Consider the following 14678-nt stretch of genomic DNA (forward strand, 5'->3'; position numbering starts at 1 on the left):
AGCCAGTGTTATATTCAACTGTAAATACATTTAGGCTGACTAAAACTTCAAGAAATATAAAACCATTTTTAAACTAAAAGTTCTGAGTACTCCCTATAATACTAGGTGGGAAAAACTCCCTTTTGACCCTTTGAAGGCAGACACAACATTTTAAAATGCTGGCATACATTCAGATACAGTTTGGGGTCGGATGATTTATATCATTTAATTTCTCCCTTCTTAGGAATTCAAATACCAGTACTTATGGCTATTTGAACAACACTATTAGCAGAATTTGTGACGTTCAAACATATGTGTATATATACATATATGCATATGTATATATATAGAAGAATGCACACACCACACAATGATACATTCGCTATGGCATTCCATTTTAGGCAAGGTGGTAGCATGCATGATTATATCTCTTATTCTCTTGATCTTATGGAAGTAATACATGCTAGAGTGATAACACATACAACAAAGAGACTATTAAGGATTATGACTTTATTTCTCTGTTCTATAGTCCTTTACTATGCTTCTAAGAAATTTCCCAACAGTAAGTGAATCACAGTTGTATGACCACTTGATATCACAAAGAAATAGAGAACTAGAGAAATAAAGTGAGTGACTATGTGGTTTTATACAATCAAAAACAGAGAAACTTTTAAGAATGGAAGACATTGATCAGACAAAGCTCAGAAATTAGTTTACTTACTATAATAAAATAACTCTGTAAGCATGCCACTGTGAGCAAAAAAGTTTAGAAACATTGTTTCACTGTTAACATCTCATTACAAGCAATCAAATAGTAATTGTTTAGGAATTTTTCCCCAGAGTCTCCTACCTTCTCAGATCTAATGATTCATACCATTTTTAATGTGAAAAGCAAAAGTCCTGGATTTGATCTAACAATGAAAATTAAATTTTATAGCTACTTTTCTACTATATATATTGTACCTAGATTTTCATTGCTACTTGACATACCATACAAATCATACCTAACACTGATTTTTTAAGTTCTCTACAAACTGGGAAGCACTCCTTATTTATCTCAGAAATGAAGCAGTTTTCAACAATAATGGCATCTCTATATGTTTTACAGTTTATAAAATTTTCACTTTTATTATTTTATCTTTACTTTTTTGTATAGTAGAAATTATTATCTCCATCATATAAGTGAACAACTTAGGTGACCTGCCCAACATCCCTTACTTGGTTACAGTGCTACATCAAATCTTAAACTGTGGCCTGACTCCAAATTCTATAGTGTTCACAACATTACCTTTCCTTCTCTCACTATATTAATTACAAAAAGAAAAATAAAAACACATCAACTAAAATTATGGTATGTTGATCTCTGAACATAAGAAAATTTCTATATGGAATAAATCAATGGATGTGTAACTGATGTGATTCTGCAATCTGGGTATGGGGTGAAGGTGGGAGTTCATAACCCACTTGAATCAAAGTGTGGAATATGATATGTCAAGAAATTTGTAATGTTTTGAACAACCCACAATAAAAAATTTAAAAAAAAAATAAAATAAATAAAATTGTGAAGAAAAAAAAATAATAAAAAAATAAAATTAAAAAAAAATAAAAATAAAAATAATGACTCTAGAAAAAAAAGTATCTTAAATATATAGATTTTTGTTATGTTGTTTGTTTTTTTTTTTTTTTTTTTGGTCAATGCCTATGAATAAAATTTAAAGGGAAAAATACACTGAAATATCATACTAAAGTCATTTGAAGTCTTCAATGAATTACATCTTACCCTAAAAATAAGGACAGCAATGCCACTATTATGTTCCTTCCTTAGTAATGGAGAAGAAATCTCTAGATTCTTAATAAGGTTTAACATCTGTTTTTTATCTCAAGAGATACATTGAAGGCAAAGAATGTAGTTAAAGGCTCTATTCACAGAGGGAAAAAAATTATTAAAAGAAAAAAGCAAGGCTGAGTTGTGGGTCAGTGGTAAAGTGCTCACCTAGCACATGTGAGGCACTAGGTTCAATCCTCAGCACCACATGTAAATAAACAAAATAAAGGTATTGTATCCTCCTACAACTAAAAAATTTTTTAAAAAATTAAATTGAATATTTTATTAAAAATAGAGAATAAGATGGAAATTACACGGTTTGATTAAGCATCAGGATAACAGATTAGTCACACATGCCTACTCCTTCAAACCAACTCTTTTACTAACCAGGAAACATTTTTAAATATTATTAGATATGTAAAATTCAGCTCTTACAGTATGTGTTATATCATTTACTTTTTTAAAATATCAACTCATATATTTATTTTATAAAAAGTGAACATGAACACATTTGTGTGTGTATTCTATACAGATAATCCTTAATTTACGATGGTGCAACTTATGATTCTTAAACTTTACTATGGTGCAAAAGTGATTTGTATTCAGTGGAAACTATACTTTCAGTTCTGAATTTTGATCTTTTCCTGGTCTAGTGATACAGAAGATTCTTTCTTTTGCAATGTTGAGTAGTAGTGAGCCACAACTCCCAATCAGCCACATGACCACCAAGGTAAACAACCAATACTCTACAGTGTACTATGTTGCTAAGCTATGATATTGGGAAAGTTAGTTGTATTAAATGTGTTTTTAACTTATTAGATTTTTCTTCTTCTTTTTTTCTTTTGGTGCTGGAAATTGAACCTAGAGTCTCATGCATGCTAAGCACATGCTCTACCACTGAGCTTATACCCCCAGCTAAACTTATTTTCAATTTACAATGGCTCTATTAGGACATAGCCCCAAAGTAAGTCAAGGAGCATCTATATATAACTTCAAATTACCTTAATGGTTTTGTCCATATCTCCATAGCACAGGGAGTTAAGAGAAATTTTGAAAGGCTTCCAAGCAGGATTCAGGTTATTTTTAATAACCTATAAAGATGAAGGTTGTAGGTTCCATTAGGATAACATCCAGTTCATTAACATTTAACTCTTTCCTGTCCTAGGTTCTTCCTATATTCTCATAATTCATCCCTCACCTTCTCATCCATTCATCTATTTCAATGAAAACTAGCTAGGATAATAATATATAACAGTTATATGAAAATTATAATAAATTGTCTAATCATGGTAAACTCTGAGAAAAGAAGAAAGTTATTGGTGAAACTTATGCACCAAACTGCAGCCTATTGATTTTGTTGGAAACTAAGAGTTTCATTGCTATGCACAAAAGATTTCAATATGAAATAATAAAAGGTAGAACAAAACTTGCTCTATTAGACTTGAATTGGAGAAATCAGTTAAAATTCACAATTTGGAAATTTTAATACCATATTTACATACATAATAAACAGATACACACAAAGAAACATATTTCCCAGCAGTGTCCATTGAAAAGGTCTAAAAACAGTGACATCCTAGTATCTATGAGCATGTCTAGCACTCTAATCTTAGTGTATAAATAATACCACCTTTTATAGGAATAGGGTTATTTCAAAGAACTGCTTTATTCCAGCTTTAGGGCAGTATAAACTAAGAACATACTCTATCATAAAAAAAAGAGAATGATTAGGACTGGAGTTGTGGCTCAGTGGTAGAGCACTCACTTGGCATGTGTGAGGCCCTGGGTTCGATCCTCAGCACCACATATAAATAAATGAAATAAAAGCTCCATTGACAAAAAAAAAATATATATATATATATATATATATATATATATATATATATAGAGAGAGAGAGAGAGAGAGAGAGAGAGAGAGAGAGAATGGTTAAAGAAATAGGATCATGTTAAAAAAAACCCAGAAGTCATTAGAGCAAAAAGTTAAAAGAGGAATGCCTGCTAAGGTGGGTAAAAGAATTTCAGAAAAAATAAAGTCACTATTTTATAGTCCCTGATATAATTGATTCAATCTAGGATTATTGATGGATACAGAAACCACTGGTTAAAATGTGAGAGAAGAAGCAATTCATCTGGTCCTAAAGTATCATACTACACACAACTTATTAATTACAAAGGGAAAAACAGAACTTAATGGTGGCAAAAATCTCATGATTTCTAGCTTAACCAATTAGGCAAGCCTAGCCCCATCAATATTGGGCAGCCAGGCACTACAAGTTCCCTGATGATGCAAAGAAAGGTACACATGTAGTGTTTTTGAAAGAAATGTCTGAGCTGGATCTAGTTGTGTAGAAGGAGAAGAATCCAGCATGTTAGACAATCTGGTTTTAATTATTCATGAGATCCAATGGCATGAAGGTACAGGGAAATAAACAAAAAGCCTTATACTTGGAACATAATAGCCAAATGCAAGACATGAGCCTTTACTGGATCCTGGATAAAACAAAACAAAATATATATCAAATATGTGGGACAACTGAGAAAATATGTGTATGAAGGGTATATTGAATGATGTTACTATATCAGGGGTTAAATGACTTCTTAAGCAGAGTGGTGTAGAGCTCCCTGATTCTTGAGAAGTGCCTATAGTGGCATTTAACAGTGAAGATCATGATGTATATAGCCTACATTAGGATGGTTTTGCAAAAGAGAAATATATTTGTGTATAAGTGTGTATGCATGCACACATGTAAGAGAGAGAGAGAAAGAAAGAATACAAATGTGTCCAGGTAAGACCAACTGATGAGGGATACACGGGAACACATTTAGTGTTCTTTATAGTGTTTTAAGTTTTTCAAAATAAAAATAATTAAGAATGACAGAAACACTTCATTAAACTAAAAAAAAAAATAAATGAGCATATTAACCTTGTATCTCTGGCTGCAAAAAGTCTGAACTCAAAGTAATATTTTTATTAACATATAATTTTTTTTAAAATTCAGATTACTACAATTCCAAAGAAAAATTTCTCTCTACTTTTAGATTCAGATATTTACCTCTGTTCGATGAACCATCAGCCAGTTTCCATCAGATGTCTGCTTGTGAAACTCCAGGTATGGGTCTGATTTTCCAAATAGATCCTATATTTAAGCAAACAAACAGCATTCATTCTTCTCTGAAACCATGTATTTTACCACTTTATGCAAGTTAGCAACCACCAGAATCTAACTCCAAAATATGTATGTATTGGTTGTAAACACAAATCCATCACCTTTCTCACTAATTTATCAACATGTTGAATTCTACTAGTGAGAATTATTAAGGCATTTGTGATATTCCTGTGTCTCATATCCTCACTTCTCAAAAACATGTCAGTTTTAAAATGTATTGATCAGATGGATCATCCAATAGAGGTGTTTGACTTGTTTTCAGCATTAACAGTTTCCATTAAACATCACTAAGCAGTTTCATGTAAATGATATCCCCAATATTGACCATACCAACTCTATGAAGGGAAGGGCAACTATCAGTGAGAAAATTAATTCAGAGGGGTTAAATGACTTTCCCAAGATGCTTAACCACTGAGGCACAGCCTACCCCTTTTTTTAATGTTTTATTTTGAGACAAGGTCTCATGAGATTGCTTATAGCCTAGCTAAGTTACTGAGGCTAGAATCTTGACTTCTTATTTCACTCTTCAAAGTCTAATTCTTTCTTTTGCCACTGCTGAACTATTTTTATATACAAAGGGAACAAGGGTAGATTCATAGAGTGCATAACAGAAATATTTCAAGGGCACAAACTACATCTTCTATTCCTTCTGAAATTCACCAAAGCCCTCCTGTACAATGCTTAGGTATAGAGAGTGCTCAACAGTTCCCTTATTTCTATGCTCAACACACACAGAGATAAAATTATGGAATTATGTACAAATCACTCATAATGTTAAACTTGTGGTGAGATCATGGATGCCTTTCTCATTTTTGTTTATCTTTGTTTTGAAATGAATATACTCCTTAGCATATATTACTTACTATTTTTAAAATAATAAGTAATAAATTTAACAGATGAACGTATAAAGACAATGTGGTATATATACACAATGGAGTACTACTGAGCCATGAAGAAGAATGACTTTATGACATCTGCAAGTAAATAGATGGGTCTGGAGACTATCATGCTAAGTGAAATAAGCCAGTCCCAAAAAGCTAAAGGATGAATGTTTTTGCTGATATGTGGAAGCTAAACCACAATAAAGCAAGAGACAGGAAGAATAGATATTCAGTAGATTAGACAAAGCGGAATGAAGGGAAGGGAGAGGGATAGGAAAAGGAAAGAAAATGGAATGAATCCAAAATAATTTTCCTATGTACAAATCACAGAATGAATACATATGTGAATACACCATAATAAATCCCACCATTGTGTGCATCTATAAGAATGGGGTACTAATAGAATAAGATATATTCCTTGCTTGTATAATAATGTCAAAATGAATGCTACTGTCATGCAAAACTAAAAATAATCAATAAAAAAATGAAAGGACACTTGTTAATTAATCCTTTAATAATATATGTCTCTGAAGAGTATTTTTTTGTCTCAAAATTAACCTCAGTATTAAATTAAGAACTAAGAAGATATTATTTCCCCGCTGAGCACAAAGTTTAATGTCAAGCAAATAACATACTTGGTAGAGTGAAAAATATAAATACAAAAACTATGTAGAACTTTAGCCTTATCTCTAAGAAAAATCTTAAGTAAATGACATAAGTCTCTCTGTGCCTCTCATTTCTAAAACTAATAACAATTCTACATAGATAAGTTAACTTTTCAAAAACACATTAACATGCTCTGTGTGACTTATCTTTAAAATAATCCCAGAGGAAAGACAGAATATGCTCATTACCATTTTTTTTTTGCTCATTACCATTTTGAAGGTCAAAAAACAGCCCGTGTTTGAAAGTTCATTAAACTGTCAGCATTAGTACTAAAACAAGAATTAAAAATTCCTAACTCTGGCCTCCAGGATACACTAAGTGAAAAAATGAAGGTGGAAGAAGTGCGTATCTGGCATGTAACATTTATTTAAAGTCAGGGGGTGGCAAATATTAATACAAACACAAATACAAATCCATCAGTATATACTCAGATAAATAGCTATATGTATATATGTGCAAGTGCATGTGTGTACAAATACATGTACATATACTAAAAATTTTAGATTTTTATGGAACTAAAGAATTAGGTCATAAGGCACAATTTTTATTTACTTTAATTTTTTTAAATTATTTTTCGTACCGGGGATTGAACTTAGGGGCACTTGACCAGTGAGACACATCCCCAGCCCTATTTTGTATTTTTATTTAGAGATAAGGGCTCACTGAGTTGTTTAGCACCTCACTTTTGCTGAGGCTGGTTTTGAACTCATGATCCTCCTGCCTCAGCTTCCGCAGCCACCTGGATTACAAGTGTGAGCCATCACAACTGGCCAATTTTTATTTTTGTTTATTTATTTATTTACTTACTTTTGTACCAGATTGCTCACCCACTGAGCCAAATTCCCAACCCTTTTATAAATTTTAATTTTTTTTCTTTTTTAAATTTTGACACAGGGTCTTGCTAAATTGCTGAGGTTGGCTTTGAATTTGAGCTCCTCCTGCTTCAACCTCCAGGGCTACTGGGATTGCAGATATGTGCCACCGTGCCTGGCTAAGCTTTTTTTAAATTACTACAATAGAGAAGAAAGAGGAAACAGGATAGGATAGACAGGAAGAGAAGCTAAATTTCTCAGAACTTCTTTTGCAGATTTGGTTTTGGAACTATAAAAGTCTTGTACATTATTTTAAAACCAAAATAGATTCTTGAGCCCAAGGATGCTTAACCACTGAGGCACAGCCTACCCCTTTTTTAAATGTTTTATTTTGAGACAAGGTCTCATGAGATTGCTTATAGCCTTGCTAAGTTACTGAGGCTAGATTCCAACCTGTGATCCTCCTGCTTCAGCCTCCTGTCACTGGTATTAAAGGCATGCGCCGTCACTCCAGGCTCAAACTAGATTTTTAAAATGAAATTTCTATGCTATCTTTCACCCTGCACAAAACTCAACTCAAGAGGATAAAGGACCTAGGTATTGACCAGAGACCCTGTGTCTACTAGAAGAAAATGCAGGCCCAAATCTCTATCATATAGGCTTAGGAACTGAATTTCTCAATAAGACTTCTAAACTGCAAGAAATAAAATCAAGAATCAATAAATGAGATAGTATCAAACTAAAAAGCTTCATTATAGCAAAGGAAACAATAAAGAACATGAGCAGAGAGCCTAAGAATGGCCACCTGTGCCTCAAATAGAGCATTAATTTCCAGGATATATAAGGAACTCAAAAAACTTAACACCGAAAAGACAAATGACCAATAAATAAATGGGCAAAGAAACTGAATAGATGCTTCACAGAAGGAGAAATATGAATGGTCAACAAATATATGGAAAAATGTTCAACATCACTAGCAATTAAAGAAATGCAAATTAAAACTACACTGAGGGCCTGGCGCAGTGGTAATCCCAGTGGCTCAAGAGGCTGAGACAGGAGGATCGAGAGTTCAAAGCAAAAGCGAGGTGCTAGGCAACTCAGTGAGACCCTGTCTCTAAATAAAATACAAAATAGGGCTGGGGGTGTGGCTCAGTGGTCAAGTTCCCTGAGTTCAAGCTCCAGAACAACAACAACTACAAGAAAACCACACTGAGATTTCACCTCCCTCCAGTCAGAATGGCAATTATACAGAATACAAGCAACAATAAACGTTGGTGAGGATAACGATACACTCATACATTGCTGGTGGGACTGCAAATTGGTGCAACCACTCTGGAAAGCAGTATGGAGATACTTCAGAAAATGTGGAATGCAATCACCATTTGACCCAGTAATCCACTACACAATATATACCCAAAGGACTTAAAATCAGCATATTAAAGTGATGCAACCACATCAATGTTTATAGTGCCTCAATTCACAATAGCTAAGGTATGAACCAACCTAGGTGCCCTTCAACAGATAAATGGATAAAGAGAATGTGGGGGGTGTGTGTGTGTTTGTGTGTGTGTGTGTGTGTGTACATGAAATGAAATATTACTTGGCCATAAAAAAAGAATGGAATTGTGGTATTTGCCAGTAAATATATGGATCTGGAGACTATCATGCTATGTGAAAGAAGCAAATCCCCCAAAACCAAAGGCTGAATATTCTCTCTGATATGCAGATGCTAACACACAATAAGGGAGCAGGGAGGGAAGAATATAAATTAATTGGATTAGACAAAAGGGAATGAGAAAAAGGAGGAGGATGGGAATAGGAAAGACAGTAGAATGAATCAGACATAACTTTCCTATGTGTATATATGAATACACAAGTCTAACTCCACATCTTGTACAACCACAAGAATGGGAAGTTATATTCCATGTATGTATAATATGTCAAAATACATTCTACTGTCATGTATATCTAAAAAGAACAAATTTTTAAAAATTTTTTTTAAAAAAGGAAGGGAGGAATTTACAGATCAAAAAAAAGAAAAGAAACTTAAGAGACACTTTAAACAATTACATTTTTTAAAGGGTCTTTAGAGATACACCAAAATAGAGCAGTCCTGGCAGCACACACCTATAATCTCATCTATTCAGGAGTCTGAAGCAGGAGGATCACAAATTCAAAATCAGCCTGGATGATTTAGCAAGACCATGTCAACATAATATAAAAAGGGCCGGGAGGTAGCTCAGCAATAGAGCACTTGCCTAGCCTGTGTAAGGTCCTGGTTTGATCCTCAGTAACACAGGGAGAAAAAAAGATACACCAAAATATTTACATATGAAATGATATGAATCTAAGAAGAGAGAAAATAGAGATAGATATGGATAGAGGTAAAAAAAAAAGGCAATGAGCTATAATTGATGAAGATGGGTTATGAGGATATGAAATTTTTTAAAAATACTATTCTATTTGTGTATGTATTTAGAGTTTTCCCAAAGAAAAGAAAGAAGTCCTGGGCAGGTTGCCTATATTCAAACTAAATTGTAAGTGTAAATGATGAAGAATATCAACTAGATCATAGAATTAAGTACAAAAACTGTTCAAAGAGGGCTGGGGTTGTAGCTCAGTGGTAGAGCACTTGCCTAGCATGTGTGAGGCACTGAGTTTCATTCTCAGCACCACATATAAATAACTGAATAAAATAAAGGTTTGTAAACATAAAAAAAAATTGCTCAAAGAATGATCATAATCCATGCTATAAACTATAAGAAGGCTGGGGTTGTAGCTCAGTGGTAGAGCGCTTGCCTAGCATGTGTGAGGCACTGGGTTTCATTCTCAGCACCACATATAAATAACTGAATAAAATAAAGGTTTGCCAACATAAAAAAAAATTGTTCAAAGAATGATCATAATCCATGCTATAAACTATATTACCGTGCTATTATGTGCCGGTATTCATCCTTCATTAAAAAAAAAATCTTGGGATGCAAAAAGAACTGACTTGTAATTAATAAATCCAGGGCTTTTTGTTTCTCCCTGAAAGTAATCCAACTATTCTCATGACTTTAACAGTAACATTAACATTTACATTCAACTTTTCCTTTAATCTATACTAATTCTTTGATTACACCTACTTCAAAGAGGTGAAAGGAAATAGGCTCTGTTTAAATACACACACACACACTCACACACACACACAGAATTTGGGAGTAACTAACACCCTACATTATGCTCAAACGATGGAGTTGAAATTAAATGATTATTTTCTCAAAAATAAATCAACATGAGGCAAAAACATAGTTTCTTGTTGAAATCTGCATCCTCTACATACCTTGTTATCCAGTTTTCTGGCTTCCATTTCAAACAAGACCACTCTATTATCCTTTATTTCTTCTGCTGAAATCTATGAGTAGATAAGTGAAAGAATATATGTTTACAGATTCTGATATACTAATGAACAAAGTACTTTTTAATCTGATAGCATATAAAGTCTGTACTAATAAAAGTGAATTCTACAATGTCTAATAAGAAATCGGTAGCAATACGAAAGATTTACCATTATTTATTTTTTGTGTGTGAAATAAATATCTTTTCCAAATATGCCAAGGCTGCATTATGCAACTTCTTTTTTAAGTGTGGTTTCCCGAACTGGAATCTTCCTATTCCATAGAAAAAAATGAAAGCCCTCAAAGATTGAAGGCTACCCTCTACACAAAACCCTCTAGAGCTCTCCAAACATTGAGAACCCAAGTAAATCACACCTGGAGAACTCTATGAATTAAAATATCAGATGAGGGCTGGGGTTGTGGCTCAATGGTAGAGCACTTGCCTAGCACATGTGAGGTGCGGGGTTCAATCCTCAGCACCACATAAAAATGAAAGAGAAAGAAAGAAAAAGAGAGAGAGAGAGAGAGAGAGAGAGAGAGAGAGAGAAAGGGAGAAAGAAAGAAAGAAGGAAAGAAAGAAAGGAAGGAAGGAAGGAAGAAAGAAAGAAAAAAATTGTGTCCAACTACAACATATATATATGTATCAGATGAGTGTTTTTTTTGGTTTGGGTCCCCCCCCCCCCCAGTACTAGGGATCAAACACAGGGACTTTCTCATGATAGGCAAACACTCTAACACAAAGATATATCCCCAGCCCCAGATCAGTGTTTTTCATCAAGTGTAACTAAAAGACCTATTCTACTTAAAAAATAAATTCTTAGGGGCTGGGAACCCAGTTCAGTGGTAGAGCACATGCCTAACTGACATGACCAAGCCTTGAGTTCAATCCGCAGCATCATACACACAAAACAACTTGTGGCTACCATGTCCCTAGAGAAATAACTACCGAATATGTTCTCTGCTCTACAAAAGGCAATACTGCCAACAGTCTGAATATTCTTATGCCCTTGGAAATCTGACCTAAAGCCAAACAGCTGCTCAAAAAATGTATTTGATGACTATAATAACCCTGAAACTCTCTCTAGGTAGCCAGGCTCTCATTCTCAGAGAGCTACAGTTAGAACTCTATTGCTCCAGGCAATGGTTTCTTGGACAGAAACTCTAGAAAAAATTTAAAAGCATGTCATTATGCAATTAAAAATCTAAAACATGATACAGCATATATTTATTTCCTTAGAGACAGTAGTGAACAATGGAAAATCTGAATGGGAAGATGGGTAGCAGAGTACAAGAACAAAAAGCAATGGTAAAAGTTTACAGGTTCAATGGCCATGTTATAATGTAATATCCATCTGTAATAAAATCCACCATGGAAAGTTTCTGTTATATTGTAATGGTTAATCTAGTCTGAGAGACTCCTAGGAAACATCTAGGATTAAGAGACTTCTAGGTGTGTCTATGAGGGTGTTTCCAGAGATGACTGGCATGTGGGGCATCAAACGGAAGGGGGAAGACCCACCCTGAATGAAGGTGACATTATCCAATAAACTGGGATGCCTGGATAGAAAAGAAGACAGAAGAAGGATTCTCCTTGAGCAGTGCATCTATTGCTGCTTCCATCTGCCTTGGACAACAGACTCCATCTCCTTCACTCTTACAAGGTGGACTCTGACCAGAGATTCTCCAGGGAGTTCCCAGGCCTTCAGTCTTAGACTAGGGCTGTATCATTGGTCCCCTTTGTTTGAGGATCAAGCTTCTTGGACTAAGCAGCTATTAGTTCATCCAGATCTCTCATGTGCAGACAGTGACTATGGTACTATTTAGCTTCTGATCATGTAAGCCAATTTAAAAATTCTCCTTTATAATTATATAGACATATAACCTGTTGGTTTCATTTCTCTAGAGAATCCTAATACACATATTGAGAGACCTGTTTCCTTTATAGAAAGTCAAGTTGATCCATTTGGATTAGTAGTTTCTAACTTGGAAATTGACTCTTTCATGGAACAGGAATAAGTTTCACCAAAATGTTCCTGACCTCTATGGGCAACTTAAAAAACTGAAAGAAGGCATTCCCACGCTGACTTTTTCTCCTTTTTTTGCACAGCACACTTTCTATTTGTGATTACTATAATGCAAGGGTGGATGGAAAGGCAACATTTGAGATCAAGTAATAAAGCATGGCTAAAAAATATTTGTCTGATATGTATAATTTCAGCATTATGCTAAATATTTTGAGACAAAAGACAAAGTATCTTTACCGTAATGCTCCCTTTCCCTGCAGGTTTGCCATTTTTAAGTAACAGTGGTCTAGTTAGCTTCTTACTGGAAACAATCTGTTAAAATTGGAAGTAACAGAAAGAGCTATTTCACTTTAAACTGAATAGTTAAAAAAAAAAAAAGAATGAGCATAAAATTCACTTAGAGTCATTTGAAATGGAAACATTAAGTCCATTCCTTAAAGATCTAGAGATTATAAGGAGATTTAAAATGCATCCACACATTTAAAACCCACTGGAAAAGATTTCCAAAGACCCCACTCTGGCAAGATACAATCTCCCCACTCACAAATTCTTTATTAATTCCATCATAATTAAACTTCTTTCTTGTAACAGAAAAAGAAGTTCAGATTATCATCTCCTAGACAGATCACCGAGCTAAAACCCCTCGAGGTATAAATCAGGCCTCAGAACACTAAATTTTTCAACTGATGCACAATTTCGATATTTAACTTCCACAAAATATCATCTTGCTTAAAATAATATATACCTACGTACTTCCCAACTGATATATCTCTCAAATCCACTAGAATTTTAGCTATCTAGTGTTTTTTACCCAAAATAAATATCTAATTTTCTCTTTAATACTATTGGTGAATCTTATAAAACTGATCAATTCCACATTGCCCTTGAGACACAGGGCATGATTTTCCAATAAGCCAACCCCGAAAAATTAACTCACGAAAAACAAATTTGAATGATAAATTCACTTGTTGAAAAAGAAATGACTCCTCCTTCCTGATGCCTCCTTGGGTTTATACAAATGGGTATGATCTCTCCTGATAAACCAGACTGAGCTAGGGTAAGCCACCAGGCATCCCTGCTGTAACCCAGCTCATCATGTAGAGAGGACAGATAATAAGGCAACTACAATAAATAGAGTGAGAAGTAGTGGAGAGTGCTAAAGTGAACTCAGGGTAGGCATTAAACTAGTCCAGGAGGCCAGGGAAGTTTTATCGAGTAAATGGGGTTAAAATGAGTGGAAAAAGAACAAGTCACGTAAAAGAATGGTTTTGAGGCATCAGAGGCTGAAAGGTACCAGTCATACTAGTCAGAACACCAGGGAGTTAATGTGACTTCAATAGGACTCATGACTCAAATATAACAAACTTACACTGAGCTCTGCAGTAACTATAGCAGTGATATTATTTATTGAAATGCCAAATGAAGCACCCCAATTCAAAAGAATGAATAGGCTTTGCCAGAGAAACATGGTCCTTGCCTTTACAAAAAATAAGATAAATTCTATAATGTTCAAGCCAACCATACCAATATATGAATTCAATCTTTAACACAATTACATGCTTTTCAACTTAAAAAATTAAACTAATGAACACTCATCAAAAACATCCAAGTCTCCAGTGAAAATGCAAACAAAGTAGAATATAGCAGCTATTTATACTTACTTGTCCAAGGGTACATTCACATTCTCCTAAGAAGTCGTCATCACTCAGTTCGATAGTTTTGTTGTCAATATCATAAATCCCAAATTTCAATTTCTGAACCACTTCGAAGTAGTAATCAATAATAAATGTCTTAGAAAATTTGGGACTCAAGCAATTCTTAATCCTTTCTGTGCGCTCAACCTATACCCATTCCCCAAACAAAACAAAACAAAGTGTCTTCAGATCAAAGGTATACTTCAGTTTTAACATCTTTGCTTACTAAACATAATTATAGACATGAAAA

General features: G+C 34.2%; 1 protein-coding gene across 1 annotated transcript in view; it reads right to left on the reverse strand.

Annotated features, from left to right (window-relative positions):
• Cpne3 (copine 3) overlaps window positions 1-14678 on the reverse strand; it is a 51976-nt gene that overhangs the window by 26722 nt on the left and 10576 nt on the right. The window contains exons 3-7 of the mRNA XM_027947983.2: window positions 14396-14575; window positions 12972-13046; window positions 10656-10727; window positions 4858-4941; window positions 2806-2895 (exon numbers count right to left, since the gene is read on the reverse strand). Coding sequence (XP_027803784.2) covers window positions 2806-2895; window positions 4858-4941; window positions 10656-10727; window positions 12972-13046; window positions 14396-14575 — 501 coding nt within the window. The remainder of the gene's footprint in view (window positions 1-2805; window positions 2896-4857; window positions 4942-10655; window positions 10728-12971; window positions 13047-14395; window positions 14576-14678) is intronic.

The sequence above is a fragment of the Marmota flaviventris genome, chromosome 15, assembly GCF_047511675.1.
Source record: "Marmota flaviventris isolate mMarFla1 chromosome 15, mMarFla1.hap1, whole genome shotgun sequence".
In the NCBI taxonomy this organism is placed as follows: Eukaryota; Metazoa; Chordata; class Mammalia; order Rodentia; family Sciuridae; genus Marmota; species Marmota flaviventris.